This window comes from Natator depressus, chromosome 14 (assembly GCF_965152275.1).
Source record: "Natator depressus isolate rNatDep1 chromosome 14, rNatDep2.hap1, whole genome shotgun sequence".
NCBI classification, from domain to species: Eukaryota; Metazoa; Chordata; order Testudines; family Cheloniidae; genus Natator; species Natator depressus.
Genome location: NC_134247.1, coordinates 37,535,769 through 37,547,638, shown reverse-complemented (window position 1 = coordinate 37,547,638; position 11,870 = coordinate 37,535,769). Strand labels below are relative to the sequence as shown.

The 11,870-nt window shown below is 50.8% G+C and overlaps 1 protein-coding gene across 2 annotated transcripts; it reads right to left on the bottom strand.

Moving 5' to 3' along the window:
- Positions 1 to 358: 358 nt before the first annotated feature.
- LOC141998422 (uncharacterized) lies at positions 359 to 7,424 on the bottom strand. Of its 2 annotated transcripts, none has more exons than XM_074971229.1 (2): positions 7,284 to 7,424; positions 359 to 3,411 (listed from the first exon to the last, which is right to left on the bottom strand). In XM_074971229.1, exons 1-2 carry the CDS (start codon positions 7,291 to 7,293, stop codon positions 995 to 997), a joined length of 2,427 nt encoding a protein of 808 aa, XP_074827330.1. In that variant the 5' UTR covers positions 7,294 to 7,424; the 3' UTR covers positions 359 to 994. The 2 variants fall into 2 exon arrangements, with proteins under 2 accessions (XP_074827330.1, XP_074827331.1); XM_074971230.1 differs by having other exon boundaries at positions 359 to 3,408.
- Positions 7,425 to 11,870: the final 4,446 nt, after the last annotated feature.

Below are 11,870 nucleotides of genomic sequence, written 5' to 3'. Positions count from 1 at the left end.
TCCTCCCCTATTTGAGCCATAGGTGCCACTCCGTGGGTGCTCTAGGGCTGGAGCACCCACAGGAAAAAAATGGTGGGTGCTGAGCACCCACTAGCAGCCCCCCATCAGTGCCTCCCCCTCCCCACAGCTTCTCTTGGCCGCCGGTGGGCCCCGCCGATCAGCACCTCCCCCTCCCTCCCAGCGCCTCCAGCCCACCGTGGATCAGCTGTTCGCTGGCATGCAACAGCTTAACTGCATGCCAGCACTGGTGGGAGAAGGGAGGAGCGAGGGCAGGGTGCACTGGGGGGAGGGGGAGAATGGCGTGGTGCGCTCAGGGGAGGGGGCCGGAAGAGGCGGGTTGGGGGTCGGGCCTTGGGGGAAAGGGTGGAGTTGGGGTGGGGCCTGGGGCGGAACAGGGGCGAGCACCCCCCGGCACATTAGAAAGTCGGCGCCTATGATTTCAGCTACCTGAGGGCAAGGATGGTCCAATGGTGAAGGCTCTGGCTGAGGACACGGGTGAGTCAGTTTCATCTCCCTGCTGGGCTGCGGGTTTCCTGTCTGACTTCGAGTTAGCCACTTAGCCTCTCTGCGTCTCATTATCCCCCGTTTTACAGATGGGGGACTAATGCTTCCCTACCTCTCGGGGTCCTGCGAGGATATAGAGATTAGGAATTGGGAAGTGCTTTGAGCTCTACAGGTGAAAAGTGATTTATAGGAAGGCAACAGTATTATTAGTCACAGTGGAAGTAATTGGCTTGATCTGGAGCAAGGAAGATTTAGCCCATATATGCGGAAAAACTTTCTAACACTTAAGGGGAGTTTGGCTCAGGAACAGGCGACCTATGGAGGTTGTGGGACCCTCACCATTGGAGGTTTTTAAGGCCAGGTTGGACAAACACCTGTCAGGGATGGGCTAGGTGTATTTGGTCCTGCCTCCGCTGGTGGGACTGGACTGGATGCCCTCTCGAGGCCCTGTCCAGCCTGACACTTCTAGGACCGCACCAGTGCCAGGTGGCTATGCCGTGTGGGTCCCTTGGTGGGCAAGGAGGTGAGAACTGGTGCTGAAGCTTTTCCCACAGTCGGTGCATTTGTAAGGCTTCTCTGGCAGGTGCGATCGCTGATGGACCACCAGGTGGGAGCTCTGGCTGAAGCTTCTCCCGCACTGGGGGCACAGGTAGGGTCTCTCTCCCGTGTGGGTCCGCCAGTGCTTAACGAGGTCCGAGCGCCGGGCGAAGCTCCTCTGGCAGTCGGAGCATTGGTGGGGCCTGCCCTCCGCGTGGGCCCTCTGATGGGTCACCAGGGCCGGGCGGGAACCGAAGCCAACCCCGCAGTCAGGGCAGAGGTAGGATTTCTCCTCCGTGTGGGTCCTCTGGTGGGTGATGAGGTTGGAGCGCTGGCTGAAGCCCCGCCCACAGTCAGGGCAGTGGTAGGGCCGCTCCCCAGTGTGCGTCCTCTGGTGGGCATGAAGGTTGGAGCTCTGGGCAAAGCCTTTCCCGCAGTGGGAGCATTTGTAAGGTTTCTCTCCCGTGTGGATCCTCTGGTGTTTGATCAGCACTGAGCTGTCCCGGAAGCTGCGCCCGCAGTCGGGGCACTGGTAGGATTTTTCCCCGGTGTGGGTCCGGCGGTGCACGATCAGCGTCGAGCTGGTGTTGAAATTCCGCTTGCAGACGGCGCAGGTGTAGGGCCGCTCCCCCGTGTGGGTCCGCTGGTGTTTGATCAGGTTGGAGCTCTGGCTGAAGCTCTTCCCGCATTCGGAGCACCTGAAGGGCTTCACCGCTGGACAGCGCGAAGGGGCCAAGCTCAGATCAGAACGTGCCTTGCGGCCCCTTGGCTCTGCCTGGCGGGCAGCCGGCACTGGGCTCTGCTCCATACCAGCGCATGGGAAGGATTCCCCCTCTGTGTGGGCTCTCTGACGTGCACTGACGTTGGAGCTGGTGGGTTGGGGACTTTGCTGAGTGTTAACACATGGAGAGAACGCCTCCTCCAGTGGGGTTTTGGGATGTGTATTGGGGGGTGCTGGGCTCACCTTCAATCTTTTCCCCAGATCAGCTTCCTCCTCTTGGTCAGCTCCTTCTCGTGCATTGTGATTGGTGCCACTCAACCTTTCCACAGCGTTAGCACGCAGACGAGATTTCTCCTCTCGGTGCATTCGCTGATGCACATTGAGCTCAGAGCTGGCATCAAACCTTTCCCCGCAGTCAGGGCATTGATGGGGCTTCCCCGCCAGGTGGGCTTCCCCATCGCTGGTCTCTGCCGAGCTCTGGCCGATGCTTCCCCTGCTCTGAGTATCTTTACCGGGATCCTCTTCCTGGAGGACCATCGGCGTGGTGCTCATGCTGCCTTTATAGGGCTTTGCATCCTCATGGAGTCTCTTATGGGTAATGAGGTGGGAGCTCTGGCTGAAGCTTTTCCCACAGCTGGCACACCTAAAGGGTCTCTCCCCCGTGTGGACCCGGCGGTGCTTATTGAGGTCCGAGCGCCGGGTGAAGCCCCGCTGGCAATCAGGACATTTGTAGGGTTTTTCTCCTGTGTGGGTCCTCTGATGGGTGATGAGGGCGGAGCGGCTGGGGAAGCTTTTCTCGCAGTCAGGACATTTATAAGGCCTGTCGCCTGCGTGGCTCCTCCGATGGGTCAGGAGCTGGGCACTGGTGCCGAAGCCTTCTCCGCAGTCGGGGCACAGGTGGGATTTCTCCTCCAGGTGGGTCCTCTGGTGGGAGATCAGGTTGGATTGCTGGCTGAAGCTCCGCCCGCACTCAGGGCATTTGTAGGGTCGCTCCCCAGTGTGGACCCGCTGGTGGGCGCTGAGGTTGGAGCTGGTGCTGAAGTGTTTCCCGCAGTCGGTGCAGTGGTAGGGCCGCTCCCCGGTGTGGACCCGCTGGTGGGCGTGCAGGTTGGAGCTCTGGCTGAAGCCTTTCTCGCAGTGGGCGCACTTGTAGGGCTTCTCACCCGTGTGGGTCCGCCAGTGCTTGATCAGCACCGAGCCCTCACTGAAGCTCCGCCCGCAGTCAGGACAGCGGTAGGATTTCTCCCCGGTGTGGGTCCGGCGGTGCACAATGAGGGCCGAGCTGGTGTTGAAGCTTTTCCCACAGCTGGTGCATTTATAGGGTCTCTCACCCGTGTGCAGCCTCTGGTGAGTCAGGAGGTTGGAGCTCTGAGAGAAGCTTCTGCCGCACACGCTACATTTATAGGGTTTCTCGGCGGTGACCGTGTTGCTGTCTTGGGGTCCCTTGAGAGCTCTCTGATGGCAGGCGGGTTTATCCTCTTGCTTCGCTGGGTGCTGCCTCCCTGACCTGCGCCGACTCTCCACAGCTTTCCCCCGCTGAGAAGCAATCCCTTTGGATCTTCCCGAGAATGCCCCGCATGGTTCTGCACGCTCTGGACCTCCCTGCCAGGGATTCGTCTCTTCATTCTCATGCTCGAGCCCATCAGCTGCTGGGATAAAAAGAGAGAATCTGAAGGTGAGCTGTTCTCTGGGCTGGGAAGAAAGGAAACCTCAGCACCGGGGATTGGGGAAACTTGAAAAGGTGGAGAAGCAGAGGCCGAAACCCTAAGAACACTTGGATCTCGGCACAACCTCAAGGTATTGGACTCCCGACAGGAATCATGGAGCGGAATTAAGAGGCCTGTGCTATTTGGGCGGTCGGATTAGATCTGCATTTCTCCACCCGTGGGTCGGGACCCAAAATTGGGTCTCCAGAACGTAGGCGCCGACTCTGTGGGTGCTCCGGGGCTGGAGCACCTACAGAAAAAAAAAGGTGGGTGCAGGCGCAGCCACAAAACAGCTGTTTGGAGGCTTGCGGGAGGGTGGTGAGCAGCAGCAGTGGGCAGGCGGGGGACTTGGGAGGGGGTGCAGCGGGGGCAGGAAGAGGCAGAGCAAGGGCAGGGCCTCAGGGGAGTGGGGCAGAGCTGGGGCAGGAAGAGGTGGAGCGAGGGTGCGGCTTGGGAGAAAGGGGTGGAGTGGGGCGGGGCCTTGGGAGGGGGGCAGAGTGGGGTGGAAGAGGTGGGGTGAGGGCGGGGCCTTTGGGGAAAGGGCCTCAGGGCAAAGTGGGGGTGGAGCACCCCCGGGGAAAACTAGAAGTTGGCGCCTAGGCTCCAGAATGTTTCAAAGGGTCGCATGGCAGCTCCTGCGGCTCCTGTCCCATGGAGCTGGCTGGGCTCGCCTCCCCGCTCCAGGCATTGCAACCTCCCAGCGCCACCCAAGTTTGGCCCAGCCATCATGGCGATGGGAGCCTGGGTAGGCCAAACCTGAGTGAGTGGCCCTGCAACCCCATGAGCCAGGGCACAGCTCCACTCACACAGATTGGGTCCAGTCAGGGGCCGGGGCCAAATCTGAGCAGTGCTGCTATCCCAGAGGTCACAGTGCCCAGAGCAGAGACCCAAGCCTAGCCAGCCCCAAAGTATGGGAGCTGCAGGAGCCGCCACTGTGGGGCGAGCGCTGGGCAGGACCGAACCCTCCCAGGGGGCAGGATCCAACTGAACCCACCTCAGGGCCTCCACCCCCAGACTATTTACTGGGTCGCAACAGGCCACAAACATTGACACATGGCTCCTGAGCCCGGAAAAGTTGAGAACCACTGGCCTAGAGGATCAGAATGATCCTTCTGACCTTGAAATCTTTTTGGAAAGGGTTGCTTATTTCACACACTTTACAAGGGTGTAAATGACAACACAAGGTCACAGTGTGAGGAAGGCTGATGGTCTAGAGGTTAAGGAAAGGGGCAGGGCCACAGGACACCTGGTTTCATTCCCCAGCTCTGATACAGACTCCCTGTATGACCTTGGACAATTCACTTAGGCTTGGATGTTTAAAGGCGCCTATGTGAAACAGACATCCAACTTTCATTGAATTTCAGGAATAACTCCCTTAGGTAACCTTTGAAAATGCCAGCCTCAGTTCCCATATGTGAAATGGGAATAATAGTCCTTTCCCCTCCTTCCTATCATGTCTATTTAGACTGTAAGGTCTTTGGGGCAGGGTCTGAGTCTCACTGTGTGTTTGTAGTGCGCCCAGATCTCAGCTGCTGCCTTTAGATCCTATGTAATACAAATAATGCAGAGTCTAAGACTTTAAGAAACCATTGTGATCATCTATTCTGACCTCCTGGCCAGAGAACCCAGGCCAGGGAACTTCCCCAGAATAATTTCTGTTTGCACTAGAGCGTATCTTTTAGAAAAGCATCCAAACTTGATTTAAAAATTGCCAGAGACAGAGAATCCACCGCGATCCTTGGCAAATTGCTCCAATGATTAATTATCCTCGCTATTACTAAGTAAATCAATAGCAGTAAGGTTCTAGGAAAAGGAAAACAATTAGGGTGACCACCTGTCCCGATTTTATAGGGACGGTCCTGATATTCGGGACTGTGTCTTACATAGGCGCTTACTACCCCTCCACCCTGTCCCGATTTTTCACACTTGCTATCGGGTCACCTCTAAGAACAATGCCAGCAAACTAGTCCTACCACAGAGATGCCAAATGTAAGGTACATTTAGGGGTTCATCATCATTATACCCGAAGTACTGGGTCACTGGCTAGAGCTGGCAGAAAATTTTCCACTGGAACTGTTTTCTCAAGGGGAAATATTTTGACAGAATTGAAATGTTCTGTGGGAATGTCCCGATTCTATCGAAACTTTCAACCGAAATCAGGCAGGTTTCTAGGGTCCTTGTTCGAAGGCAGCCTGCCCTGGAGCAGAGGAGCATATTTAAGAAACACCATTCTCCCTGCAGAAATATTTCAATGTTTCTGAAGCAAAATATTGCAGGACTTCAGTTCCACAATTTGCACGGTTTTGGTTTTTTGTCCCAATTTTGGCCAAAACGTTTCCTGAATACTCAAAATTTCACAGAACCAAAATTCTGTTCTCTAGCCAGCTTTAGTGGTGTGGTCCTGAGGATGCTATAAAGTGGTTTCAAATAAAAGGAAGTATTTCTTCACACAACACACAGTCAACTTGTGGAACTCCTTGCCAGAGGATGTTGTGATGGCCAAGATTATAACAGGGTTAAAAAAAGAAGTAGGTAAATTCATGGGGGATAGGTCCATCAAATGGCTATTAGCCAGGATGAGCAGGGATGGTATCCCTAGCCTCTGTTTGCCAGAAGCTGGGAATGGGGGATAGGGATGGATTACTTGATGATTACCTGTTCTGTTCATTCCCTCTGAAGCACCTGGCATTGGCCACTGTCAGAAGACAGGATACTGAGCTAGATGGAGCTTTGGTCTGTCCCAGTATGGCCTTTCTTATATTCTTATGTTCTAAAATGAGTTTCACTCCTATCCCCAAGCATAGTTCTGCCCCTGAGAAGGTTCCAGAGAGTCTACGGAATTCACTAGAGACTTTGCTCCTGCATGGAATTTTAAGTGGAAGATGATCAGACACTACGGTGATGGGAGGCTGTAGAAAACTGATAGCTAAAGTTGAAACAGGAAAGCAGCTCTCACAAAGCCAGCTGAGGAGCGTGAGCTGTGGGGGAAGGTCTACTTTCTGGGCTCTTCTGCTCCCTCCCGTTCCCAGTTCTGGGTTTGGACTAGGAGTCTGTGGAACCAGATCCTGCTCCACTAATGTCAATGGAGCTACAGGGCCAAGATTTTCCAAAGCAGCTGATGAATTTTGGATGTTTAATCCAACACACCATAAAGAAGCCCTGATTTTTCGGAGGATAAGTTCTCAGCACTTTTTAAAAATCCGGCCCCATTAAGATGGACACTGAAAATCATTAAGTCACTTTGCAAAATCTTGGCTCAGCTAAGAAGCTGGGCGACTGTTCCAGTGATGCCAACATCTGTTTTTTATCGCCAGTCTCACGATGTTTAGTGTTTTCCTCAAAGCCCCAGCACCCAGAGTCAGATGATTATGGGAGAATCTCAGCTTTAATTTTTTTCTTTTAAAAAAAGTACATTTCTAGCCCCCAAGGTTAAAGAGAAAAGCTTGAAAACTTGGTTCTAGAGTCTCAAAACCCAGAAGGCAAATAATAAACTATAATAAAATAATAATAATTATTAATAATAAATAACAAAATTAATAATAATAATAATTCTGTGTTTATTATTTAAAGCCTCATTATTTGAAAGCAGTCTCGTGATTTTGGGGGCCTGACTGGTTTTTGAATGATTTCAGCTGGCAAATACAGGGGTCCTGCAGTCCAGCACCAAACAGGACATCTTGCTCTCTAAGCAGCTTCTTAGGGGTCAGGCTTCAAAATGCTCAGCTGCTGTATTGACCTACATCAAGGTTCCTTGGCTGCCTTCCCTGAGTTGTCTACTCATTGCACCTACCATCAATCCCCTTCCCAGCACTTACCTGGATTCATACTGGAGAGGGCCCTCTGCCCAAGCACCAAGGGGTAATTGGGGAGCAGTCCCAGCCAACCAGAGATGCTTCTCTGATGCACCGGGGTAGCAGAACCTGCATCCCAGTTGCCTTTTGTGTTTCCATCACAGATGCACTGTGGGAAATGTAGTCTCCACTGCAAGGCATAAAGAACACGCACTCTTTAGTGCAGAGCAAACTCTGAAGGGCAGTCTGTGTTGCAGAGAACTATGGGAAGTGTAGTCTCCTTTGCCATGCAACAGCGTTTTACATCGCAAGGCATTGTGGGAGGTGTAGTCTCTGGGCCTGATCAGAAATGCAGTGTTGGGGGTGAAGCATTATGGGGAAAGCAGTATGCCTGGCAGAGTGTTATGGGAAGTGTAGTTTGCATGGCAGGGCAGTATGGGAAATGACCATCTCGGAGGCATGAGGACTGCTTGATTGTGATGTGCTGGAGAGGAGGATGTGGAGGGGCAGGAAGGCACCCCAGCTTTAAGAAAGAAAGCGAGCCCTGCAGGATAACAAAGGGAGGAATTCTTTGCCTGCAGTGAATTCACCATTAGTTAATTCATTTTAAACACCCAGTCCATGTGCCTGGACAAAACGTGTTCAGAGCAGGATGTGAACCCAACCTCCACCTACAGACCAGAATACCCAGCTCAAGAAAGGCATACAGAGCCTTAAGCACGGTTCCTTTGATCACTTAGCTAGCCTGATGCCAAGGAGAGGATCTCTATCTCTGGATTTCACTGAGCCTTGAGGAAATGTCACATTCCCAGCTAGGGCTGTGATGGAGGCTTCTGTTTTTCATGGTAGGCTCATTGCAGGCTGAAGAAGTATCTGAAGATGAAGGTTGTGATGTGGAGCAAGTGCACTGCTGGGCTGGTCTCCTTGTATTTAAATGTAGACCACAAATACATCCAATCCGCCCGTCTCTCTCTCTCTGTCCTTGTTTGTCTCTTTCACTGTCCGACTTTTTCTCTCTTTGTGCATCTGTCTCTGTTTCCTTTATGTTGTAGCCGCGTTGGGGATATCAGAGAGAGGAGGTGGGTGAGATAAGACCTTTGATTAGACCAACTTCTGTTGGTGAGAGAGAGAAGCTCTTGATCCACACAGAGCTCTTCTGCAGGGCTGGGCTCCCGCCTGGTAAGCTTGAAAGCTTGTCTCTCTCACCAACAGAACTTGGTCTATTAAAAGGTATTACCTCACCCGCCTTGTCTCTCTCTTTCCTTTGTCATTCTTTTATAGTAAACTTGGTATAACACTTAGTTATATCAGAATAAAGGTGCTTATATCAACATAGCTTATTCCCCTAAATTTACAAGGGCTGGTGTACACTACAGGGCGGGTGTGTGTGTGTGTGTTTGATCTAAGTCACACAATTTCAGCCACATGGAGTCCAGAGTTCACGCTAGAGAGACGGGCTGTCGATTTATTGAGTCTATACTAGACACGATAAATTGACCCCCGCTGGATCGATCGCTGTCTGTCGATCCGGCCGGTAGTGTAGACAAGCCCTAAACTATGCTAGTATAGGCATCTTTATACTGGTATATCCATACTAAGGGGAGGTGTTCTGCTTTAACTATACCAGTTTCAAACCAATATAGTTAAAGCAGCGCAAACACCGTGTAGACAGGGATTAAGGACTCACAGCGAATATCATGATGCAGCATCACGGCTGCTGGGACTTTCCCTAGGGGGGACTGAAGATGGCCCCCGCAGTGATTTATCCAGCACTGGAAAACAGAGAGCACTCATAAACGAGAATGCATATGTTAGGGTAATTCTGTGTCACTGTAACTATTTGGTTAGTGTATGAACTTTATTTCCCTGTGCCCTTCCCCTTGAAGGTTTGGGTGTGTGATGAAGAGGTCAAAGAGACACAGCTAAGGCAGGCACGGCTTCAAAAGTGTTTGGGGCTCCTGGATGTTTGTGGATTGCTAATGGACATCATGGGCTCTTTTGTGAGTCTTCCTTTCTTGCCTGTAAGGGCTTCTTTCTCTTCCCTTTGGCATAATTATTCTCATTTAAATTTTTTTTGTTGTTGTTATCACATAGGAGCCGGTTGAAATATTTTGTCCGAACGTTTGTCCAGTTAAAATACGTGGTTTCAACGCCAAAATATTTTGTGGCAACAGGTCAGTTTTGCTGAAACATTCTGATTTCGTGTTAAAAAAAAAGTTAAACAAAAATTGGGCTTCGGACTGATATTTTGACATGTCAACGTCGCAAAATAAATCATTTCATGTCCAGTGAAACAAAACATTTCAACATTTCCAGATCCAACAGTTTTAGAACTTTTCCTTCTATATAATGTTTCTACATTTTGAGGGTTTCCACCCTCCATTAAAAGCTAGCATCACATATCAGCATGTTTAGTGGGAAAAAAATTCCACTTACTGAACAGCATTGTTAACTTTTATTTAACTTGGTGAAGGTGTAAAACGCTTTCCCAAAGTGGGGATGTCTTCCTTGATGCTCTGCTGACTTGCACCAACCGAGAAAATGGCCATATGTGGATTAGTTTCCAGCTCTGCTAAATGAATATGGGTAAAACTGAGAGCAGAGATTGATCCCCCATGACACCAGTGAGTTACTGTAGAACCTCAGAGTTATGAACACCAGAGTTACGAACTGATCGGTCAACCACACACAACTCATTTGGAACCGGAAGTACGCAAGCAGGCAGCAGCAGACACAGTATAATACAAATACAGCACAGTACTGTGTTAAATGTTAATTACTAAAAAAATAAAGGGAAAGCAGCATTTTTCTTTTGCATAGTAGTTTCAAAGCTGCATTAAGTCAATGTTCAGTTGTAAACTTGTGAAAGAATCACCATAACGTTTTGTTCAGTTACGAACATTTCAGAGTAATGAACCTCCATTCCTGAGGGTTTGTAACTTGCAGGTTCTGCTGTGTTCCTGATTTATATTAACATGAGAGGGGAACTGAGCTTCATATTTTCCTCTCAAGCTGTGCTGTTTAAGTTGATGGGCCTTGTTTCGTGGGAAAGAAAGAAAAAAAGGATAGAAATAATTCTAATACCTATTACTTCCCCCTATTGTTGGGGATAAAGCTTTACTGCTTTAATGCAAGGGGAAGGGGTGGGTGATTCGGGGGCTGAAGTTCCAACTTTTGATCCCCTCTAACAGCTGTGATGTTATAGCTGCACACACAGGAGTTTCCCAGCCCCTCTCTATCTAGGTACGTGGGTGGCCCCCTGTCACCATAGTGTCTGGGCACTTGATGCACCCAGGCCTGAAAATCTGGCTTCAGCAGACATCAGGGGAAAGCAGGGAGTAGTGGGGCAACTGCCCCACTCCTGGAAAACAAGGGTTAAAAGCAGTCCTGGAGAAGGTTGTGGCTGTGAAAGGCTAGGCTGATTGAGGAAGCAGCCACAGCTGTGGCTAGCTTAATTGGGGCCCAGCTGGCCCTGATAAGAGAGCTCTGGGCCAGAAGCTGAAGGAGTCTTGCTCTAGCTAGGAGCGTGAAGAGCTAGCTGCCTAAGAGTGAGGTACCTAGAGCAGGGCAAGGGCAAGGGCAAGGGCAGCGGCAGCGGGGGAGCTCCAGCCTGGTGAAGGCCTACAAAAGGTACTGGGGTTGCAGAGAGGCAGCCTGGGGATAGGCAAAGGCAGGAGGTCCTATCCCCTTGCCAGTGATGACTGGCCATTACAGATTGCAGCCTGCCCCAGTGAGTGGGGGCTAGATGATGACTGGCAGTAGCCACTGAGGCAAGGTGGGTTTAGTGGATTGGAGGTTCCCCTGGGAGGGGAGAGTCAGATTGTGGGATACTGCTGGGGGTAGAAACCCAAGGGTAAGGGGCACTGGGGTCTGGGAGGGACATGGGGCCAGCAGCAGGTGAGACACTGGTCTGCAGAGGGTGCTCTATATGCTGGAAAAGAGCTAATTCCCAGAGGACCAGCAGGAGGCGCCGCACCAGTGAGTCTCGACCTAGCTACACAGGGATTGAGGGCAGGCACTGTCTTTGTGTTCTGTTTGCATGCTGTCTAGCACAAGCTGTGACTGAGGTCCTTAGCTGCTATGACAATATGAATAAATAAAGATTTATACAGTAAAAGCTTTGTTATCCGGCATGTTGGGGGAATGGAGGTGCCAGTTAGTCAAAAATTCCAATTAACTAAGTGTTATACTTTCCAATGGAATACCAATTTTCAAAGAATAAGAATACAATAAAATCGGTATAAAATAGTAGACAGGTACTCCCCAATCCAGTCGTAGTACTGCACGGCAGAGTGGTTGGTTTCTTGAAGCACTTAGGTGTATACAGGGAAAGCTTTTTCTATATAGTAGGTTATCTTATGACACTGCATTTCACTATGGGCAGAGCGTGGCGTACACCCAGATCACTAAAAATACCCTGTACGCTAAAGCTTTACTTAACATAATTTAATCTTTCTTTGATTCAGAAGGCACTGCAGGATCTTGCAGTGCCTCATGGTCAGCATTATCAACACCAATTATTGTACAGTAGATGTAGAAGGTGTAGGAGATTGGGCTGGATCTATACTGACCCTACAACACACCCTGGAAGCTGCTTTTTTTGACTAAATC